At 34.4% G+C, this 20,562-nt stretch overlaps 3 protein-coding genes across 4 annotated transcripts; all 3 read left to right on the forward strand.

The window, feature by feature from the left end:
• Nucleotides 1-12,410: 12,410 nt before the first annotated feature.
• Nucleotides 12,411-13,496, forward strand: LOC110266753 (putative F-box protein At5g55150). Its single transcript, XM_021111753.2, has one exon. It carries the CDS (start codon nucleotides 12,411-12,413, stop codon nucleotides 13,494-13,496), a length of 1,086 nt encoding a protein of 361 aa, XP_020967412.2.
• Nucleotides 13,497-14,142: 646 nt separating this feature from the next.
• Nucleotides 14,143-17,053, forward strand: LOC110267102 (NAD-dependent malic enzyme, mitochondrial-like). Of its 2 annotated transcripts, XM_088500671.1 has the most exons (4): nucleotides 14,143-14,419; nucleotides 15,395-15,506; nucleotides 16,367-16,480; nucleotides 16,867-17,053. In XM_088500671.1, exons 1-4 carry the CDS (start codon nucleotides 14,412-14,414, stop codon nucleotides 16,897-16,899), a joined length of 267 nt encoding a protein of 88 aa, XP_088356797.1. In that variant the 5' UTR covers nucleotides 14,143-14,411; the 3' UTR covers nucleotides 16,900-17,053. The 2 variants fall into 2 exon arrangements, with proteins under 2 accessions (XP_088356797.1, XP_020967904.1); XM_021112245.2 differs by lacking the exon at nucleotides 16,867-17,053 and having other exon boundaries at nucleotides 16,367-16,764.
• Nucleotides 17,054-18,492: 1,439 nt separating this feature from the next.
• On the forward strand, nucleotides 18,493-19,634 carry LOC107615020 (putative F-box protein At5g55150). The gene has a single exon (XM_016317142.3). It carries the CDS (start codon nucleotides 18,493-18,495, stop codon nucleotides 19,576-19,578), a length of 1,086 nt encoding a protein of 361 aa, XP_016172628.1. The 3' UTR covers nucleotides 19,579-19,634.
• The last annotated feature ends 928 nt before the right edge of the window (nucleotides 19,635-20,562 follow it).

The following is a 20,562-nucleotide window of genomic DNA, read 5'->3' on the forward strand; positions in this document are numbered from 1 at the left end:
GATTTTACAAATTGAATATCAATAGTACCCTTTTGCACATGTTCCCTAATAAAATGATACTTTATCTCAATGTGCTTGGTTCTTGAGTGCAAAACAGGATTTTTTGAAATATTTATTGCACTCATATTATCACAAAATAGGGGTATACTATTGATTTTTAATTTGTAATCTTCCAATTGTATTTTCAACCAAATTAATTGAGTGCAACATGCAGATGCGGAAATATATTCTGCTTCAGCGGTGGATAAAGCCACTGTGGCTTGTTTCTTGCTTGACCACATGTTGAGTGAGCTTCCAAGGAAGCAACACATGCCGGACGTGCTTCTTCTATCCACTCTATCTCCCGCATAATCTGCATCACAAAATCCTACTGCACAAAATTCATCAGATTTAGGATACCACAAGCCATAATCACAAGTTCCCTTAATGTATCTAATGATGCGTTTAACAGCCGTAAGATGGGATTCTTTTGGGTGAGATTGAAATCTTGAACATACACCCACACTTTGAACAATATCCGGTCTAGAGGAGGTAAGGTACATGAGTGAACCTATCATTCCTCCATACCTTGTTTCATCCACATCTTGGCCATCATCATCTTTTTCAAGTTTTGTATTAGGATGCATTGGAGTGCCCATTGCTTTGGAATTTTCTAGGCCAAACTTTTTAATAAGTTCTTTTGCATATTTTCCTTGGTAAATAAAAGTACCACTAGGAGTTTGTTTAATTTGGAGGCCAAGAAAGAAAGTAAGCTCTCCCATTAAGCTCATTTCAAACTCACTAGTCATGAGTTTTCCAAACTCTTCACACAAGGAAATATTGGCCGAACCAAATACAATGTCATCAACATAAACTTGAACGAGAAGTATATCATCATTAGATGCTTTAATGAATAAAGTAGTGTCGGTGGTACCCCTTTGAAATTCATTTTCCAACAAGAAGGCACTAGGCCTTTCATACCAAGCTCTTGGAGCTTGTCTAAGCCCATAAAGAGCCTTAGATAATTTAAAAACATGATTTGGAAACTCTTTATGTTCAAAACCGGGGGGTTGTGCCACATACACTTCTCTATCAATAAAGCCATTAAGGAAAGCACACTTAACATCCATTTGAAACATTTTGAAACCTTTATGGGCGGCATAGGCAAGAAGCAACCGAATTGCTTCCATTCTAGCTACCGGAGCAAAAGACTCATCAAAATCTATACCCTCTTCTTGATCGTAACCTTGGGCCACTAATCTAGCCTTGTTACGAACAACTTGTCCATCCTCACCAAGTTTATTTTTAAAGACCTACTTAGTACCCGTTACCTTCATACCATCCGAATAAGGTACTAATGTCCAAACCTTATTCTTGTCAAATTGAGCTAGTTCCTCTTGCATGGCCTTGACCCATGATGGATCTTCAAGAGCTTGTTTGACATTGTTGGGCTCCATTTGTGACAAGAGAGCAAAGTTGCTAGGTTCGGTTTGCCTTTTGGTGGAGGATCTTGTTGTTACACCATGAGAGGGATCACCAATGATGAAGTCATGAGGATAACCCCTCATAGACTTCCATTCTCTAGGTTTTCGGCCAGATGTTGAACTTTGATGAGCTTCTGGTGGTCTTGCTGTTTCATTTTCTCGTGTCTGCTCAGGAGATAAAATGGAGGTTTCTCCTTCAATCTGACGAGACAGAATCGGGCTGACAGATTCTTCATTCTGGACAGATTTGGGATTTTCTTTGCTTGTTCCATCCTCTTCACAATCTGAATCAATATCCTTCACAATACTGGGAATTAAGTTAGAATCACAAAAAGTAACATGTATGGATTCCTCTATTGTCCTATGTTCCTTGAGATAAACTCTATAGGCCTTGCTTGTGGTGGAATATCCAACAAACATTCCTTCATATGATTTTGGATCAAATTTTCCAAGATTTTCCTTATTGTTAAGCACAAAACATTTGCATCCAAAAACATGAAAGTACTTAAGATTTGGAGGGGTTCCTTTCCATAGCTCATAAGGCGTTTTCTTTAACCCTTTTCTAATGATTGTTCTATTCAAAATATAACATGCTGTGTTCACAGCCTCAGCCCATAAGAATTTAGAAATTTCACTCTCACATAACATAGCCCTAGTCATTTCTTGAAGGCTTCTATTCCTTCTTTCAACCACCCCATTTTGTTGGGGGGTTCTAGGACACGAAAAGTTATGAGAAATCCCTAAGTCATCACAGAATTTTTCAAAATCTTGATTTTCAAATTCTCTTCCATGATCACTTCTCAAATGGGCAATTTTTAAATCCTTTTCATTTTGAATTTTCTTACAAAGGGTTGAAAAAGCATGAAAGGAATCATTCTTATGAGTAAGGAAAAGTACCCAACCAAATCTAGAGTAATCATCTACCACCACAAGACCATAATGTTTACCTCCTAAACTTTGAGTTCTAGTAGGACCAAAAAGATCAATATGTAACATTTCCAATGGCCTTTTGGTTGAGATTCCATCTTTTGATTTAAAAGAGGATTTTACTTGTGCCTAATTGACAAGCGTCACAAGTAAGATCCTTATCAAACTTGATGTTTGGGATTCCTCTAACCAAATTTCTTTTGACTAGCTTAGAAATTTGATACATGCTAGCATGTCCCAACTTTCTATGCCAAAGCCATTTTTCAGATTCAAAAGATGTGAAGCATGTTACATTTTGTTCTTTTAAATCCTCAAGAGTTAATCCATACACATTGTTACATCTTTTAGCTTCAAGAAGAACATTCCCAATTTTTTCACACACAACTAAACAAACAAATTTCTTAAAGATAACTTCAAAACCCAAATCACAAAGTTGACTAACACTAAGCAAGTTATGTTTCAAGCCATGTACAAGGAGAACATCATTTATACAAGAAGAAAAGTTTTTACCAACTTTCCCAACAGCCACAATTTTTCCTTTTGCATCATCACCGAAAGTGACAAGTCCTCCATCATAGTCATCAAGCTTTATGAAGAAGGTTGCCTTTCCGGTCATATGCCTAGAGCATCCGCTGTCCATATACCACACATTTTCCTTCCTTTTAGATGCTAGGCACACCTACAAAACAATGCTTAAGTAACCTTAGGTATCCAAATCTTTTTGGATCCTTTTACGTTAAACCATCTTCTATGTCCTAAGCCATTGTAATCAAAAACAATTTTATAAACCTTGTCACCAACCATTCTTTCACCGAAAAAGCATTGAATGGGAAAGTGTCCATTCCGATTGCATAGTCTACAAAACCTTGGAGTTGCATTTTTGTTAAAGTAGGTGGGATCTTGAAATCTTGTGTCATTAGAAGATGAAGCAATATTTTCAAAATGTGAATTTTCAGATTTATAAAACCCCAACCCAGCCTTATCATAAAGAGGTTTTTGACTAGCCAAGATGTGATTTAAACTTTCGGAACTTTGTGTAAACTTGGCCAAGTCTTCCTTAAGTCTTTTAACCTCTTTAAGCAACTCTTCATTTTGCTTAAAACAGTCCACATATGCAAGAACACAATGGTTACTTTCACAGCTCCTAACTTGGGCTCTTAACTGCTTATTTTCTTCAACAAGATCACAAGCAGTTTCAGCCTCTCTCACTTTTTCTTTTAGAAAACTGTTTTTGGCCTTAAGAATGGTAATTTGCTGTTCAAGTTCTTGATTTTCCAGCAGAAAACATCTTATTTTTTCAGAAAGGTGGTCTATCATAAGATGGAGATCTTCAGTGTTAGGGTTATGAAAGACTACCTGATCTATGTGGTCTGCCATGAGACATGTCTGTGACTTGGTCTCGGTTTCTTCATCATCATCATTAGAGTCATTCTCCAGGTCTTCCCATGTGGCCATCAGTCCTTTCTTCTTTCCTCTTTTTGGTTTTTCTTCCTTCTTCAGCTTGGGACAATCAGATTTGAAATGCCCCATTTCCTTGCAATTATAGCAAGTTACCTTGCTAAGGTCTTTCTTTACTCTCCTTGTGCTGCTGCCTTTGCCTTTGAGCTTAGCCATTTTCCTGAATTTTTTTGCAAATAAAACAAACTCATTTTCAGAAGAGTTATCACTGGATTCATCATCCAGAGGGTTAGTCACAGAAAAAAATGTAATTCCTTTCTTTTTTGTATCTTTTTTCAAATAGGTATTTTCAAAAGCAAGAAGATTTTCTCTCAAATCATCAAGAGTTATGGAGTCTAAGCTACTGCTCTCAGAAATAATTAAAGCTTTAGTTTCCCACTCTTTTGTGAGACATCTCAACACTCTTCTCACTAGCACAGAATCAGAATGTGTAATTCCCAGAGCATCTAAGCCAACAATGATAGCATTGAACCGTTCGAACAGTTCATCAATGGACTCTCCTTCCTTCATTGCAAACATTTCATATTCTCTATTTAGCATATCTGTCCGAGTCTTCTTGACAATGGTGGTTCCTTCATGGGTGATTTGCAATTTGTCCCAGATTTCCTTTGCCGTTGTGCATCTTGATACCTGTCGGTACTCCTCGAAGCTGATAGCACAATTGAGCAGATTTATTGCCTTGGCATTTAACTCCACCTTCTTCCTATCTTCCTCGGTCCATCTTGCTTCTGGTTTGAGAGAAACAACTCCTTCTGCACTTGTGATAGTTGGAAATTGAGGCCCTTCGAGAATAATCTTCCAAAGTCTGTAATCCACTGCTTGTACGAATATCTTCATCCTCTCCTTCCAATAGGTATAGTTTTTCCCATTGAAAAGAGGAGGTCTGTTGCTTGATTGACCTTCAGTTAGATTATAGGACACCACATTTGCGCCACTGTTTTCTGCCATGAGGATCTTTACTCCAAGCTGCAAAGCTTGATCTCTTTGAGACCAAGCTCTGATACCAATTGATGGTTTCAGTGGCTAAGAGAAGGGGGGGTTGAATCTTAGCCCCCTTTTTATGTTGCTAACACTTGCTGAACTCAGAGGAGACTTTTCTGTTTTAGCTCGTCTCTGGACACGAGACTTTTTGTTTTTGCTCGTCACTTGCCACGAGACATTTTGATTTTTGCTCCTATGCAGTATAAAACAGAAATGGAGTTGGAGAGAGGAAAGATTACACCCAGATATATCCTGGTTCAGCTGCTAAGTGCAATGCAGCCTACATCCAGTCTCCATCACAAACATGATGGAATTTCACTATAATCAATCTGATTACAACTTGTAAAATGCTAACCCAACTTACAAGGGGATTCTCACAGAATCATGAAACACAACATAGATGAACAAAGGAACTCTAAGACATCTATGGCTTTTTCTTTTAATTTTGCACTCTCTGCCTTTTTCCGCTCTATGGCTTTTTCATTACAAACCTCACTGTTTGCCTTTTACCATGAGACTCAAGACATGACAAAATTAAACAGAAAAATACAAAACTGAATACATTTAAGGAAAAGCGAAAACTGTTAGCTCAGGTAGCTCTGAGAACTCTGTGCCTTGCACTCTCAAATTTTCTCCTTGCTTCAAACAGTGGCTGTCCACCCTTAATATAGAAGAGGGGAGCCTCCACTTATTGAAGCCAAAACCGAACCAACTTCTTCCTCCTTCAACAAACCGGTTCGACCACATAGAGAGAGAAGAGATAACCATGCATTAACCAACATGCAATTACCTCTAGTCCTTTCTTGATCATCACCCTTCATCAATCCGAGCTCTCCATCCTTGGCTTGCTCTCCAAGATGGAATTCTGGCCCTTGATGCTTCATGATGATGATGACTTCATCTGCTTTAATCTCTGCCTTCAACCATCACTTCGCCACTCTAGCTACTCCCTGTGGTGGTTGAGCAGAATCAAAGACAAGCCATGCTTCAAGAATCTCCCTTGCTGGCCGAGATCTTCTTCTTCCTTTTTGAGCATGGAAAGCTCAAGATAACCTCACCAAATCTGACCACATTTGGTAAGTATCTTAGCCACAGCTCATTTTTATTTTAGTATATTTTCTTGCCATCATTAGCTTGATGGTCTTGATGCATGCAGCTTCTTCCTTTTCTTGGTTGAAGAACACTTTTTCCATTGTTTCCTGGACAAGGACTGAAGAAAGAAGAAGAAAGAGATGAGAGAGAATAAGATATTCAATGGTTTTTGATCAAATAATTAATGTAGCAAAGAGAAAGAATAAAAGTGCACTCATGTTTCCTACTCCCCTTTGCTGAGAGGCGTGCATTGTCATAATAGCCATCAAATCAATCTCCTCTCTCTTTCTTATGTTTCCAATGCATTAAATTAACTTTGAATTCCATCCAAAGTGAGAAGTGGAATCCGTTGGAGGCAAGTAGTAATACTTGGTTTCGGACCAAGCTTGGAAACATTTACCAACAATAAGATTGTGCTTTGTAACATTGGATTTTAATCTGGCCCAACTTTGTAACATTTGCTTTCCTGATGGATATTTTTCGGATCAAGCATAGAGCGCACAAGGAAGTATTTGTTTGGGCTTGCAGTAATAATATTTATTCTGGCCCAAATAAAAATTCAGCCTCATGGTACAAGAAACATGTAGCAAGGCTTATTGTTGGGCTTAAACCAGGATTTCATCTTTCGGCCCAACTAAATTCTGCATCACAAAATTATTAATTAACATATGTTAAGTGAAATCAAATTAATAATTTTGTAATTAAATATTTAAATAATATTTGTTCATCATCAAAATTAAATAAGAGTTTTCCAAACTCATCAAAGGGTATCGCCTGTGGGATCCCACTGCCCGCAAGGTAGTTGTCAGTAGAGATGTGATATTTGTAGAAGATGAATTGCAAAAAGAACAAGAAAATGACAGCACTGTTAAAGAGATAACCACTGTTCAAATAGATGAAAAATATAGAGAAGGTGATCTTTCTGAAGCAGAACCACAGCACGAAGAACAAGAAGCAGAGGCTAATAACATAGAAGTTTGTCAATCCACTTGACAAAGAAGAACACCATCATGGCACTCAAATTATGTTTTAACAAACCATGATGCATAATGTCTTTTGACAGAAGATGGAGAGCCAACAACTTTTATGGAGGCTATGCGCAATCCAGACGCTTCTATGTGGATGACAGCAATGCAAGAAGAAATTGAGGCATTACATAGGAACCATACCTGGAAATTTGTTGAACTTCCAGCAGGTCAGAAAGCCATTGGTAACAAATGGGTTTACAAGATCAAACGAGATAGTAATGATCAGGTGGAACGATATCGTGCAAGATTGGTTGTCAAGGGATATGCTCAGAAAGAAGGTGTTGACTTCAATGAAATATTTTCTCTAGTGGTGAGACTAACTACTATTAGAGTAGTTTTGGCTATGTGTACTATATTTGATTTACATCTAGAGCAGCAATTAGATGTAAAGACTACTTTTCTTCATGGAGAACTTGAAGAAGAGATATATATGCTCCAACCAGAAGGTTTTAAAGAACAAGAAAAAGAAAACTTGGTTTGCAGGTTACTAAATCTCTGTACAGTCTAAAGCAGGCGCCAAGGTGTTGGTACAAGAGATTTGATTCTTTCATTATTAGCCTTGGATACAACAGACTTAGTTCAGATCATTGTACCTATTACAGGAGGTCTGGTGATAATGATTTCATCATTCTGCTGTTGTATGTGGATGACATATTGGTGGTAGGTCCCAACAAAGATCAAATCCAAGAATTGAAGGCACAGTTGGCTAGGGAGTTTGATATGAAAGACTTGGGACCAGCAAAAAAGATTTTAGGGATGCAAATTCACCGAGACAAAAAAGATAGAAAGATTTGACTATCACGAAAGAATTATTTGAAGAAGATCTTGCAACGCTTCAACATGCAAGAATGTAAGCCAATTTCAACCCCACTTTCTATGAATTTTAAATTATCCTCAAGTATGTGCCCTAGTAGTGAAGCAGAGAGGATGGAAATGTCTCGAGTACCGTATGCATCAGCGGTGGAAAGCCTTATGTATGCCATGATCTGTACAAGGCCAGATATTGCTCAAGCAGTTGCGGTGGTAAGTCGATTTATAGCAGATCCGGGTAAAGAGCATTGAAATATTGTTAAGAGGATCCTGAGATACATCAAAGGGACCTCGAATGTTGCATTATGTTTTGGAGGATCGGAATTTATTGTCAATGGATATGTCGACTCAGACTTTGCAGGTGATCTTGATAAACAAAAATCTACTACAGGCTATGTGTTTACACTTGCAGGAGGAGCTGTGAGCTGGCTATCTAAATTACAGACTATTATAACTTTATCTACTACAGAAGCTGAATATATGGCAGCTACACAAGCATGCAAGGAAGCTATTTGGATCCAAAGGTTAATAGAAGAACTCGGGTACAAACAACAGAAGATTTCTGTGTATTGTGACAGTCAGAGTGCCTTGCACATTGCAAGGAATCCTGCCTTTCATTCAAGAACAAAATACATTGGAGTACAATATCACTTTGTTCAGAAAGTAGTAGAAGAAGGAAGTGTTGATATGCAGAAGATTCACATTAAAAATAACCTAGCAGATGCCATGATAAAACTAATCAACACAGAAAAGTTTGAATGGTGTAGATCCTCATACGGCCTATAGAATACATGAGCAATATGAATTTTGAAAATTTATCAAAAGGAAAAGTCTAGGGGGCCAGCAATTTTATCAAATTCTGGCCAGCATGTAACCATCAAAGAAGAGTGAGCCATTGGATGAAATCTCACATTAATCTCACACCATTAAAAACCTCATTGATGACTATTTGATGGCTATAAATCCCAAAAGTTGCTGACCCCCTAGCATTCCTCATATCAAAATTAGCTTTAAGTGGGAGATTGTGAAAATTAGCAAAGCTAATTTTAGAAAATAAATGAATAAATAATAACTAAATAAAATAAAAGGTAGTTTATAACCTTAGAATTTTAATGCTTGAAAAAGAGAAAAATTATATACCTCTAATTGACGAATGGTTCATATTGAAGAGACTCACCTATAAATTTAGTTTTTCTTTAATTCATTTCAATCAAATCATCCAGATAGAATAACATAATATTTCTTTGAGTAGTTTTCTCCTATATATGTAGAGAGAAGTGTGTTCTCCTTTTGTCAAGAAAGAGTATTATTGTAGTCTCCTTATGATAGAGAGAAGTTGTAATTCTCAAAGAAAGTTATTCAATTGTTTCCATATTTTATATAAATTTCTAATTTTTCATCACTATATTTTGCTGTGTCATTTGTTTGGTACCTAACATGCTACACCCTTCCTCACTGCCATAATAGGTCTCCCTCCCCTCCCTCATGTCACTTCTTCAACAATAATTTCATACACTTTTATTTCAATTAATTTCACTACTCTTCTTCTACTCCAACTCTATTATACCCTATCAAGTGTGCTCTCTTATGTTGGTATTATTCCAAAATTCCATTAAAGTAGCCTAAATTTGAAGAAGAGGGAAGTAACCTTCAATTCAAGTATTACCAATTATTAAGACATTAAGGTGATTCTTTAGTTTGATAATTATTTATATCTTTAATTTTTGTCATGTTTATAATTATGGGTATTAATAAATCCGAAAATTTAGTGTTACGGTAAGATAGAATTTGAAATTTTTTAGTATATAGGTTCTATTAGATCAATTGATGTTAAGATTAACTTATTAGAATTATTATTATTATATTTGTGGTATTAGAAACTCAAAGGAACCACTCTCCTTGCTTGTTGGAATCTGTGGAGTAGAAGTCCTTCTTTTAGATTTTAGTATGTGAGTAAACTTTGGAATTTTTTTCTATAATAAAATAAAAAATTTATTATTTCTCCAAACATGATTTTTGCACTTTAATTCTCCAAATACGATTTTTTTTTTGTATTTGGGCAAGTTCGTTGGACCCGGCGAACTCTATAAAAATTGGCAAGTTCGCCTTAACCCGGCGAACGCCACTCAAATTTTTTAACACACGCATTTTTAATCCATATCATCGTCTAGAAAATAGTATATAGATCTTGCCAATTTTTATAGAGTTCGCTGGGGTCCGGCGAACTTGCCCAAATGCTAAAAAAAATCGTATTTGGAAAATTAAAATTCAAAAATCATGTTTGGAGAAATAATAATTTTTTTTATTTTATTATAGAAAAAAACCTGTAAACTTTGTATCTATGGTTAAATTTTAGCATTGTATCATTTTTATAATTATTGAAAATAATTTTAAAATTTATTATTTAATTATTTACTAACTCATTTGTCAATATGATGTTTATGTCAAGTATTTTACAAAGAAAATCTCACTTGAGACATAATATTTTGCATTGAAACGAATGAAGTTATCATTTGAGAAATTAAACTACAATGTAAATATTATCTTACATATACACTTTGAATGTAAAGTTAGTATTGTATTGATGATGCACTTATTGATTTGTTTGACAACTTTTAGCTTGATCGTAATTTGTATGTCAAAATATTTTGGAAAGTTCTATGACAGAAACTAGCGGCAGTAAGCGCTAGACTTTGTGCACCTTGTCAGTATATAATTGTATTTTCAAGACCATATGAGATGAAATAGTTTCTGTCTGTTTCATATCCACAAAACTGGTGGAACATGTCTATTTCAGAATTCACACAAAGGAAAACAACCTAAGTGTGATTTCTGTTATTTTTATTTTTCTGAATTAGATGACCTTCCGCTTATATTTATATAAAATAAGAAAGTTTGAATGTTTGATGTCTATAAGTAATTATCTTTGTGTTTGAGTATATTTCTGTCACTATTATTAAAGTGGATTTATTTTGACTAAAAGTTAATTATTTATAGAATTGTCTCTCGTGGTCGTGGGGTTATGGATGCTCCGTTTACTCATTGAGTTGCAAAATTCACTCTGTTGTTCTTTCATTTTTTTTTTCAGATATGGGCCTTGATCCTAATCCAACTTCATCAGTTTCGCTCTAGTTTTGTTTGTGTTAGTGAGTCCTTTACTGTTCAAGGACTTGATATTTTGTGTAAATAGCTTTAAAGCTCTTTAGACTTATTAAACTGCTCCATATGACACAGGTCCGGTTTTAGTGACTTCAGTATGTTGCTTTGTAACTATTCCAGTAGATGAATCTAATAGACTATGATTTGCTATAAATATTAAAGTTGAATTTATGTAAATATGCTGAATATGTTTTAAATATGATGATGAGAATGTGTTGCCTTTTAGTATAATTTAAAATTTTATTTATTCTATTTTCGTAATATTGATTTTTGAGGCTTGCTTTGGAAGATTTTTCTAAGTGCCAGTCATAATAGACACAAAATACTAAATACAGTATCTCTATCTATATCTCATCTATCAAATACAATTTTATGTCTCTATTTTCCAGTCTTAATGTCCTATATCTATAAACAAACGCAATCTAATATATAAAATCTAAAAAGAAAAGATTTATTGCATAAACCTCTCAAAATATATCGGTCTACCTCAAAAGATATGAAGATTTAGTTCAAACACCTCACAAACAAAAAACATATCATCATATAATTTTTTAAAAAATAAACGTTCAAATCAACAAATGCATTTTAGCTCTAAAATTTAAGATAGTAAACTCATAATTTCTACCTCAATTCAAAAAACAGAGTAGAATTATAACTTATAAAATTATAAAACAGAATGTAAACATGATTCGTATATTTTAAAAAAATATATTTAAAAGTTTTGATAGCATAAAAATTAGTTTATAAAAAGTTTAGCTAATCAAAGTTACCAGTTACAAACATATCTTCAAAAGAAAACATTAAATTAAATCCAATGATTCAAGAATAGCAAAAGAAAAATATAAAAACTTAGAAGAAACCAACAGAAACAAGAATAAAAGATTGCAAGAAGCCGGAAAAAAAAAAGGCACAATATTTTGAATTAGGGTGGTGATATGTCATTAACGTTCCACATGCTTATCATTAACGGAAATTATTTTAACTCATTAATTTTAAATCTTTTAGGACTAATTTAATTGAAAAAATTATTTGGGAACAGATGTTACGAACGACTCATATTTGAAAGACTAATTTCATCATTAACCCTTCTGAATTGACTTGATAGCAACACCAACTATCAACGCAAGAATGAGGCGATGATGAGGGTAGTAGTCTAGTAGAGTACGAGGAGACTGGAAAGACAAAGGCATTGCTGCACCACAAAACAGGGTAGCAGAGAAGGAGACTCCAAAACTCTCCCAGACAACAACAACTGTCCCTTGCTATAATGTGACCATGTTAGTTAAGATTCATATATTTTTTTATCGGATCTTTTTTAATCTTTTTCAACAATATTTTATCTCATTAATGATATTTTAAGATTTAATCAGATTTTAGTTTCCTATTTTAATGTAGATATCTTAGTCTATTTAAAGTCTTAATCCTCAAAGTTCTCTTCCATGAAATTAAACAGTGTCAAAAAAGAAGCGTAAAAAACAATACTCACACTTCAATGGCTTCTCCTTCTCTCTCAGTTCCCTACGCTCTTCTTCCAAGCATTCAGCAAACACACCTCATTGATGATGATGATGATCCTATAACCATTGATAGAAGCATCTTCAGTTTATCGGAGAACAAGCGTTATGAGTGGACGAACATGTTGATGGGTCATGTTGGAGCATGGTGTGTTGGTTCTTCTCACGGTTGGATTGTGCTTTTGGATCAGAATGGAGTTCCACTTCTTCTAAATCCTTCTTCTTCCACTACCATTAACGTACCACCTCTTCCCCTTTCATTCTTGCACCCTGTCACATATTCTTACTTTGCTGAATACTTAAGGAAAACGTTCATAGTCAAAGCAACCTTGATGTGTTCTTCCTCTCCCTCAAGCTACATTCTTGCCATCATATATGGTTCAAACAACAAGATTGCTTATTGCAATTCTGCAACTTGGGTTGAGCTCTCTCATGATACGCAATCGTACTGTGACATTGTGTTCAGCAACAACTATCTTTATGCCTTAAAACAAGATGGTTCTGTTGAAGTTTGGAATATTTGTGGACAAATTCCTGAAAGATTGATTCTTTTAACACCAACTGTGGAGGAGACTGATGAAGATGAGAAACCATATTTAGGAGATAAGTTTTCAAGAAATTTGTACTTGGTGGTATCTGCAAAAGAAATCTTTCTGGTGATAAGGTTTATTGGGAATTTTGTGAATGATGACGGGTTGGTAGTAGAAGAAGGAGATCTTTTATCATCTGAGGATACACAACCATTGATTTGTCCTTATAGAACAAAGTATTTTACTGTTTATAAGCTTGATTTTGGCGACAAGAAGTGGAAGAAGATGAGATCTTTACATGATAAAGTTCTGTTCTTGGGTGCTAATGAGTCTGTATCAATGGATGCTAAAGCTTGCTTGGGGTGTGAAGGAAACTCAATCTACTTCACAGATGATAGGTGGGAAGAGATGACTTTGGACTACATGTATGGTGGACATGATTGGGGTGTTTTCAGTTTTCAAGAGAAATGTGTTAAGAGTCTCATACAATGTGCAAATAGGATTGATCCTCCACCAATTTGGGTAGTTCCATAGTATTTTAGGATTTGCCATTTAGAATGATATGGTTCTTTTGTAATGGATTTTTTTTTGTTTCTTCTCTATTTGACAATTCAAAAAATCATGTAAATAACTTAAGATTCACTAACCTTTTTTTAAGTACATATGACACATTACAATATATCTTTTTCTTTCGTCCTAGTAATCTATTCTGTCTCTTTTTGGTAGAAACCTGTTTATTATGTGGTACAGTAATATATTGTCTTTTAAGAACATATGACACATTGCAAGTTACCTTTAGTTTATTGTCTCACTTAATCGCTCTCTCTCTCTTCCACTTTTATACTAATATATCTCCCCGTTACTTATTCCAATCATGTTATTGAATAGGGTTGTAATTAAGTTAAAAATAATTAATGGTGCAGTGCATGAAATTCAACCATCAAAGTGTCAAGTTTATCAGACAACTTTGTTTTTTGTACGTGCATGTCCTTTTCTTCACAACCATGTGATTAGAGACAATAGTAAATAAATGAATGACATCATTTGAGTATAGTTTCTCGGCCTTAGCCCAAACTTCAGGACATGGTTGTTGACCAAGTGATCATGTCCTTGCCCTTCAAACGAAAATCACAGAGCAGCATCTCAGGATTTTAAATATGATGTTAATAATATATTAAGGAGCACTATATTCTTATATGTTTAATGTATTTATGATTCTTTGTCTATAATAATATATAGCATCTGTTGTGTAGTTGAGACATGGTTTCTCCCAAATCTGTCATTCTCTCCTCCCTTTTTCTTTCAACATCTATGACGACTCCTTATGCTGGTCCCCTCTACCTTTTATCACAAGCTTTCTAAGTCTAAACATGGTTAAACATTTCTTTGTAGATTTGCCTTGATGGGGATGACTATGTTGCTGTTGTGGATGAATTCATCAAATACAAGATGTGCAGGTATAAATTCCTTTATATAAGATCATAAAATGTTTCACACACTCTGATTGATAGATTTTTAGACAAACAAGTTTTGCGGGATATGGTTAGACATTCTGCCTTATCTGGATAATTTGGTGTAAACCTTGTGATCAATTTAATGGACTTCCCCTCTTAGACATGTTAAGAGATTGGAAAGCTATTATTCATTAATATTATTTATGTATGTATGATCCGATGATGTATGATGTACTTTTAATTTTTAAATATGTATATAAATGTTATGGATGCTAATTTTTGGGACAAGCAATTAAATCTATAGTTTTCCTTTTAAGTATACCACGGCTTGGAGCTTTGGAAAAGGAGGATCTTAATGTTGCAAGTTATGTGAATTGTTATAAATTTACCGATTTATGCATAAAGTGGACTAAGATGCAGTCTGCAATGCAAAAGTATCCTTAGGAGTTGATTGATAAAGAAATTTTATCAAAGAGGAGACGGTGTAAACCACGTGCTATATTTGGGGACAAAACAAGAGCATGCACTTCTGAAACTTCCCGTTTTTGTCAAAATGGATCTGTCTTTTGGTTTACCATAAATTTCAGAGTGCAATACTTTGTTGCTTCCGTGTTCTTAACAAGGTTGTTGGGATCTCAAACTTGTGTTCCAAAGTGTTTTGAGGGTAAAAGGAGTTTGATATTAGAAAGGAACAAAGAAAGTGTAAACCTTTTAAGTTATTGATAGCTTGGATTGGGAGCTATGTATAAGTAGCTTTGTTATCACATTATTATTTGTGAAATCCCTCCAAATTGAATTGCCAATTTTGCTCTGAATCAAAGCTACACTACATTAGACCAAGCTAGGTTTGACAGGAACATTTGAGACCATATAGGACTTTGGATTTCAATGAAGTTGTAAGCCAAAAACCACTAGCATTTATGTTGATATTTACTGTATTGCTTTATTGCTTCTTTGATTTTATTTTTATTGCTGCAGTGCTGGAATTGGGGTTCTCAATGCTGCAAGAAAAACAATGGCAAGGATGTTGGGGAATAATGAGATTGCTTATGAGAGTGCAAAGAGTCAATTTTGGGTCGTTGAGGCAAAGGTATTGTATTTCCTGGTACTTGTAGTTTAATTCGTGTTTTCCCTATTGGTATAAAATAGTTCTTTTTAGTTTCGTTAACTGATGATTTATACTTATGTTACATTTTTAGTTTAGTTCTTGTATTTTAAATACTTATTTTTATCATTAATTGAACCGATTACCTTGTTCCGCTGCAATCTAATAATCATTGATATGACATACATTTTAGAAGTTAATTTGTAAACATTTTAAAAGTCCAAAAATGTTTTAAAAATTCAGAAGGAAAAAAGAAAAAAACTCGCTTGCTTTCTATCATGATATGCCAAAATGCATTCATGGTTGAAAAGTTTCTAATACGCCTCCTCACATAATGGCCAATCCTTTTGTCTTGAGGCATGGACAAAAATGCATAGGTCCACAGGTACCTTGTATTAATATTGATTTTTATTCATAAGAATGGGAGAAACAAAAATTGAAATTTATACCTTTTTGTCTTAGAAGCTTTGATATTATGTTATGAACCATCTCTTCCAAAACTTAAAACAGTTAGGTAGTATATCTAATGGAAAATCAAACTTATTTAACCCTATTTTATTGTATATATTTAATGAGTTATTACATACTTGTTTTGCCTTTTTCATGATGAAAGCATTTTATTCTTTTATGACACTGGCATGCTTTAGATTCCGGTTTGGATTAGTCAATGATTCACTGTTTTTCATCTTAAACATCACCTCACTTTCCCTGTTTTAGCACTTTTGAAGATGTCAAAAAATATTAGCCCGTGAAATTTTAAGTTTTTAACTAGAGTTAGATTTTTGGCAGGTTTTTATGGATTACAATGTCTTATTCAGTTTGCTTATTGTTTTTACCAAATATAGGGGTTAATCACTGAAGGACGGGAAAATATTGATCCAGATGCCCTACCTTTTGCAAGAAATTTGAAAGAAATGGTTCGTCAAGGACTCAGGGAAGGAGCAAGCCTTGTGGAAGTGGTTCGTGAAAATGATCTCTTTACTTGATTTAGCAATTTTGAAAATCACAATATGAGATTGATCAATGTAATAATATTGACAGTTTTTCCCTCTAGAATGTCGAGACTAAGTTAGTATCACTCAGTTTTATATGGAAAAATTCATAGCACGAGTATGATGATCACAATAATTGTTCTCACTCCCAAGGTGCCATAAAATTGAAGAATGATGACGGCAGAATATTTGTTAGATTGCATGCTAATATTTACTGTGGGAGTTATTAGCTTGTAGACTCCTTATGTAAAGTTACAACATGCTTCTGTAATACTTATTTCTCTGAATTTTGTGTGTTTATGATGGTAAGAATTGCTGAGCTGCTTCCTTAATACATTCTTGTATTTCGATAGCTTCCAATGGAGAAGGTTGTACTTGTTCACTGAATTGTTCGTCAGCTAAAACTGGGGTGGAAATAAATGATGAGAGCAAAGGATGAAGCTCACAAATGGAGGGAGCTATGCATGAAAAATCTCTTAATAGGTGGTTCCATGTTTCTTCATCCCATTTACTATCATATTCCAATCAGAAGCTTCACCTCTCAACGAACAACAAAGGAAGCTTCATCCCATTTACTATCATGTTCCAATCAGAAGACTGATCTGAGTTTCAAATTAGCTTTCCATTGCACAATAAAATGTTGGAACATTATCTTTACTGATTTTGTCAGAAGTGAGACTTCAAAACCACACTTGAGATGCTTAAGTGACATACTGACATTTGATAACTTGCAGAGGTAACAAAGCATTTTGCAGCTTTAACTGTGGATCCGAGGAATAAGTGGAGAAAACTTGTTCTAACTCAACAGACAGCTCTCCTGGCTCAAGTTACCATGATCTCTTCTTCAAGGGTCTGCTTTGTTGGTTGTCATGATCCAATTTTCATGGTTTTATGATAGCTTTGGTAGAGTTCTATTCCTTCTGAATCTTGGTAACTTCTAGAAAGATAAATGCATTATAATGTTCACTAGATGAGACAGAAAGAGGCCACTGGTTTCATTTTATGTTTTGTCATTACTATGAACTCTTTGATTTGATCAATGCACGCAGCATATTGGCCATTGAGATTTTGAATATTTCATTGAACTATTCTTATTCTAGAATGAATATGGTTAAATTTCAAATCGATAAACATTATATCAGTTCACTATTTTTTAGCTATGGAAATTTTGAAATGGAACCTATTTATTATTTGAGGCCTAATTATGTGAAGAGAAGAAGGCTTACATTGAGATTAAATTACATAAGCCGTTTATCTCACAACAATATGCGCCAAAAATTGTTGTCAATATCTATTTTTATCATTATCAATTTGTTATAATTCATTTAAAAAATAAAACAAAAAATAAAAATATATTGTCTATTTTTGTCATTATCAATTTATTATACTTCTTTCTAAAAATAAAAATATTAAATGATTAACAATTTTTTTTATTTTGATCATATATTTGAATTAGCGCTAGCAAACTCTATACTTTTTAAGACGAAGTATTTGTGCTTGTTTGGGTGCCATGTCTCATGGCATTCTCCCAAGAAATATGCTATCATTGAAAACAAGGTGTCATCATTAACCGTTTTGAATTGACATGATAGCAACACCAACTACCAACACGAGGATACTGGAAAGACAAAGGCATAGCTGCACGACAAAACAGGGTACCAGAGAAGGAGACTCAAAAACTCTTCGAGAGAACAACAACTGTAGCGTGTCTTTACTCCCTTGCTATAATGTGAGCATGTTAGTTAAGTGTCAGGCCGTTGACGAGTTTGTTAAGATTCATATATTTTTTTATCGGATCTTTTTTAATCTTTTTCAACAATATTTTATCTTATTAATGATATTTTAAGATTTAATCAGATTTTAGTTTCCTATTTTAATGTAAATATCTTAGTCTATTTAAAGTCTTAATCCTCAAAGTTCTCTTCCATGAAATTAAAGAGCGTCAAAAAAGAAGAGTGAAAAACAATACTCACAATTCAATGGCTTCTCCTTCTCTCTCAGTTCCCTACGCTCTTCTTCCAAGCATTCAGCAAACACACCTCGTTGATGATGATGATGATCCTATAACCGTTGATAGAAGCATCTTCAGTTTATCGGAGAACAAGCGTTATGAGTGGAAGAACATGTTGGAGGGTCATGTTGGAGCATGGTGTGTTGGTTCTTCTCACGGTTGGATTGTGCTTTTGGATCAGAATGGAGTTCCACTTCTTCTAAATTCTTCTTCTTCCACTACCATTAAAGTACCACCTCTTCCCCTTTCATTCTTGCACCCTGTCACATATTCTTACTTTGCTGAATACTTAAGGAAAATGTTCATAGTCAAAGCAACCTTGATGTGTTCTTCCTCTCCTTCAAGCTACATTCTTGCCATCATATATGGTTCAAACAACAAGATTGCTTATTGCAATTCTGCAACTTGGGTTGAGCTCTCTCATGATAAGCAATCTTACTGTGACATTGTGTTCAGCAACAACTATCTTTATGCCTTGACACAAGATGGTTCTATTGAAGTTTGGAATATTTGTGGGCAAATTCCTAAAAGATTGATTCTTTTAACACCAACTGTGGAGGAGAATGATGAAGATGAGAAACCATATTTAGGAGAAAACTTCTCAAAAAATTTGTACTTGGTGGTATCTGCAGAAGAAATTTTGCTGGTGATAAGGTTTATTGGGAATTTTGTGAATGATGACGGGTTGGTAATAGAAGAAGGAGATCTTTTATCATCTGAGAATACACAACCATTGATTTGTCCTTATAGAACAAAATATTTTACTGTTTATAAACTTGATATTGGAGACAAGAAGTGGAAAAAGATGAGATCTTTACATGATAAAGTTTTGTTCTTGGGTGCTAATGAGTCTATATCAATGGATGCTAACGCTTGCTTAGGGTGTAAAGCAAACTCAATCTATTTCACAGATGATAGGTGGGAAGAGATGACTTTGGACTACATGTATGGTGGACATGATTGGGGTGTTTTCAATCTTCAAGAAAAATGTATTAAGAGCCTCATGGAATGTGCAAATAGGATTGATCCTCCACCAATTTGGATAGTTCCATAGTAATTTAGGGTTTGCCATTTCCCATTTAGAATGATATGGTTCTTTTGTAATTGACTTTTTTTTTTTTTCTTCTCTATTTGACAATTCAAGAAATCATGTAAAGAACTTAAGATTCGCGGACTTTTTTTAAGTACATATGACACATTACAATATATCTTTTTCATTCCTCCTAGTAATCTATTATGGTCTCTTTTTGGTAGAAACCTGTGTATGATGTGGTACAGTAATCACCTTTTCTTTTTTACTTCTAATTTAAAGAACATCATAAGCAAATTGAATTGAACAGTGTTGAGCATTATGCGTCTCTTATTTTTCATGCTTACAATAAATGAAGAAAACATTTGGTTGCTGCATCAATAGTTTAATAGTAGTTCCTTCATCAAATATCGTAATGCAGAAAGTTTCCTTAATGGTTGCTGCAAATATACAAACCATGATAATTGCCTATAAACATACAATAAGTTTTCTTAATGACACAGACACACTGCCATTAATATTTGGCTTCCTTTCTTCGACCAAAACCAGCAAACCTGATCAACAGAAAATTGATCCAAAGTTTCAGGACAATTCCAAACAATGAATTCCATTGGAAATTAATCATAGAACAGTGCATAACTAGATGTGTATTTTGATTTTGAACTATATTCAAGACAAAAGATTTGAGTTAAATCTATCAATGGATCCATTTGGACAACCTTTAAAAGTAAACATCCATTGACACCCCACAATATATTGTCTTTCATTGTTTTGATAAAAAAAATAATAATTAAGATGAGGAGAAGGATAATACTAATAGGGGGATAAGGGATCCCCTATACAAAAGCAAAAACAAAAAACTAAAGATTTGTTTATAAAGCATAGCTTTCCAATCTCTCAACATGTCTGAGAGGGAAAGTCCCCTATAAAGATAATCAGTTTTACATCAACTAGTTGCTAGGTGTCTAATTCTATACGACAATATATGTACTTGCTGGTTTTGGACCT

The sequence above is a fragment of the Arachis ipaensis genome, chromosome B9 (genome assembly GCF_059453495.1).
Source record: "Arachis ipaensis isolate K30076 ecotype BB chromosome B9, ASM5945349v1, whole genome shotgun sequence".
Lineage (NCBI taxonomy): Eukaryota > Viridiplantae > Streptophyta > Magnoliopsida > Fabales > Fabaceae > Arachis > Arachis ipaensis.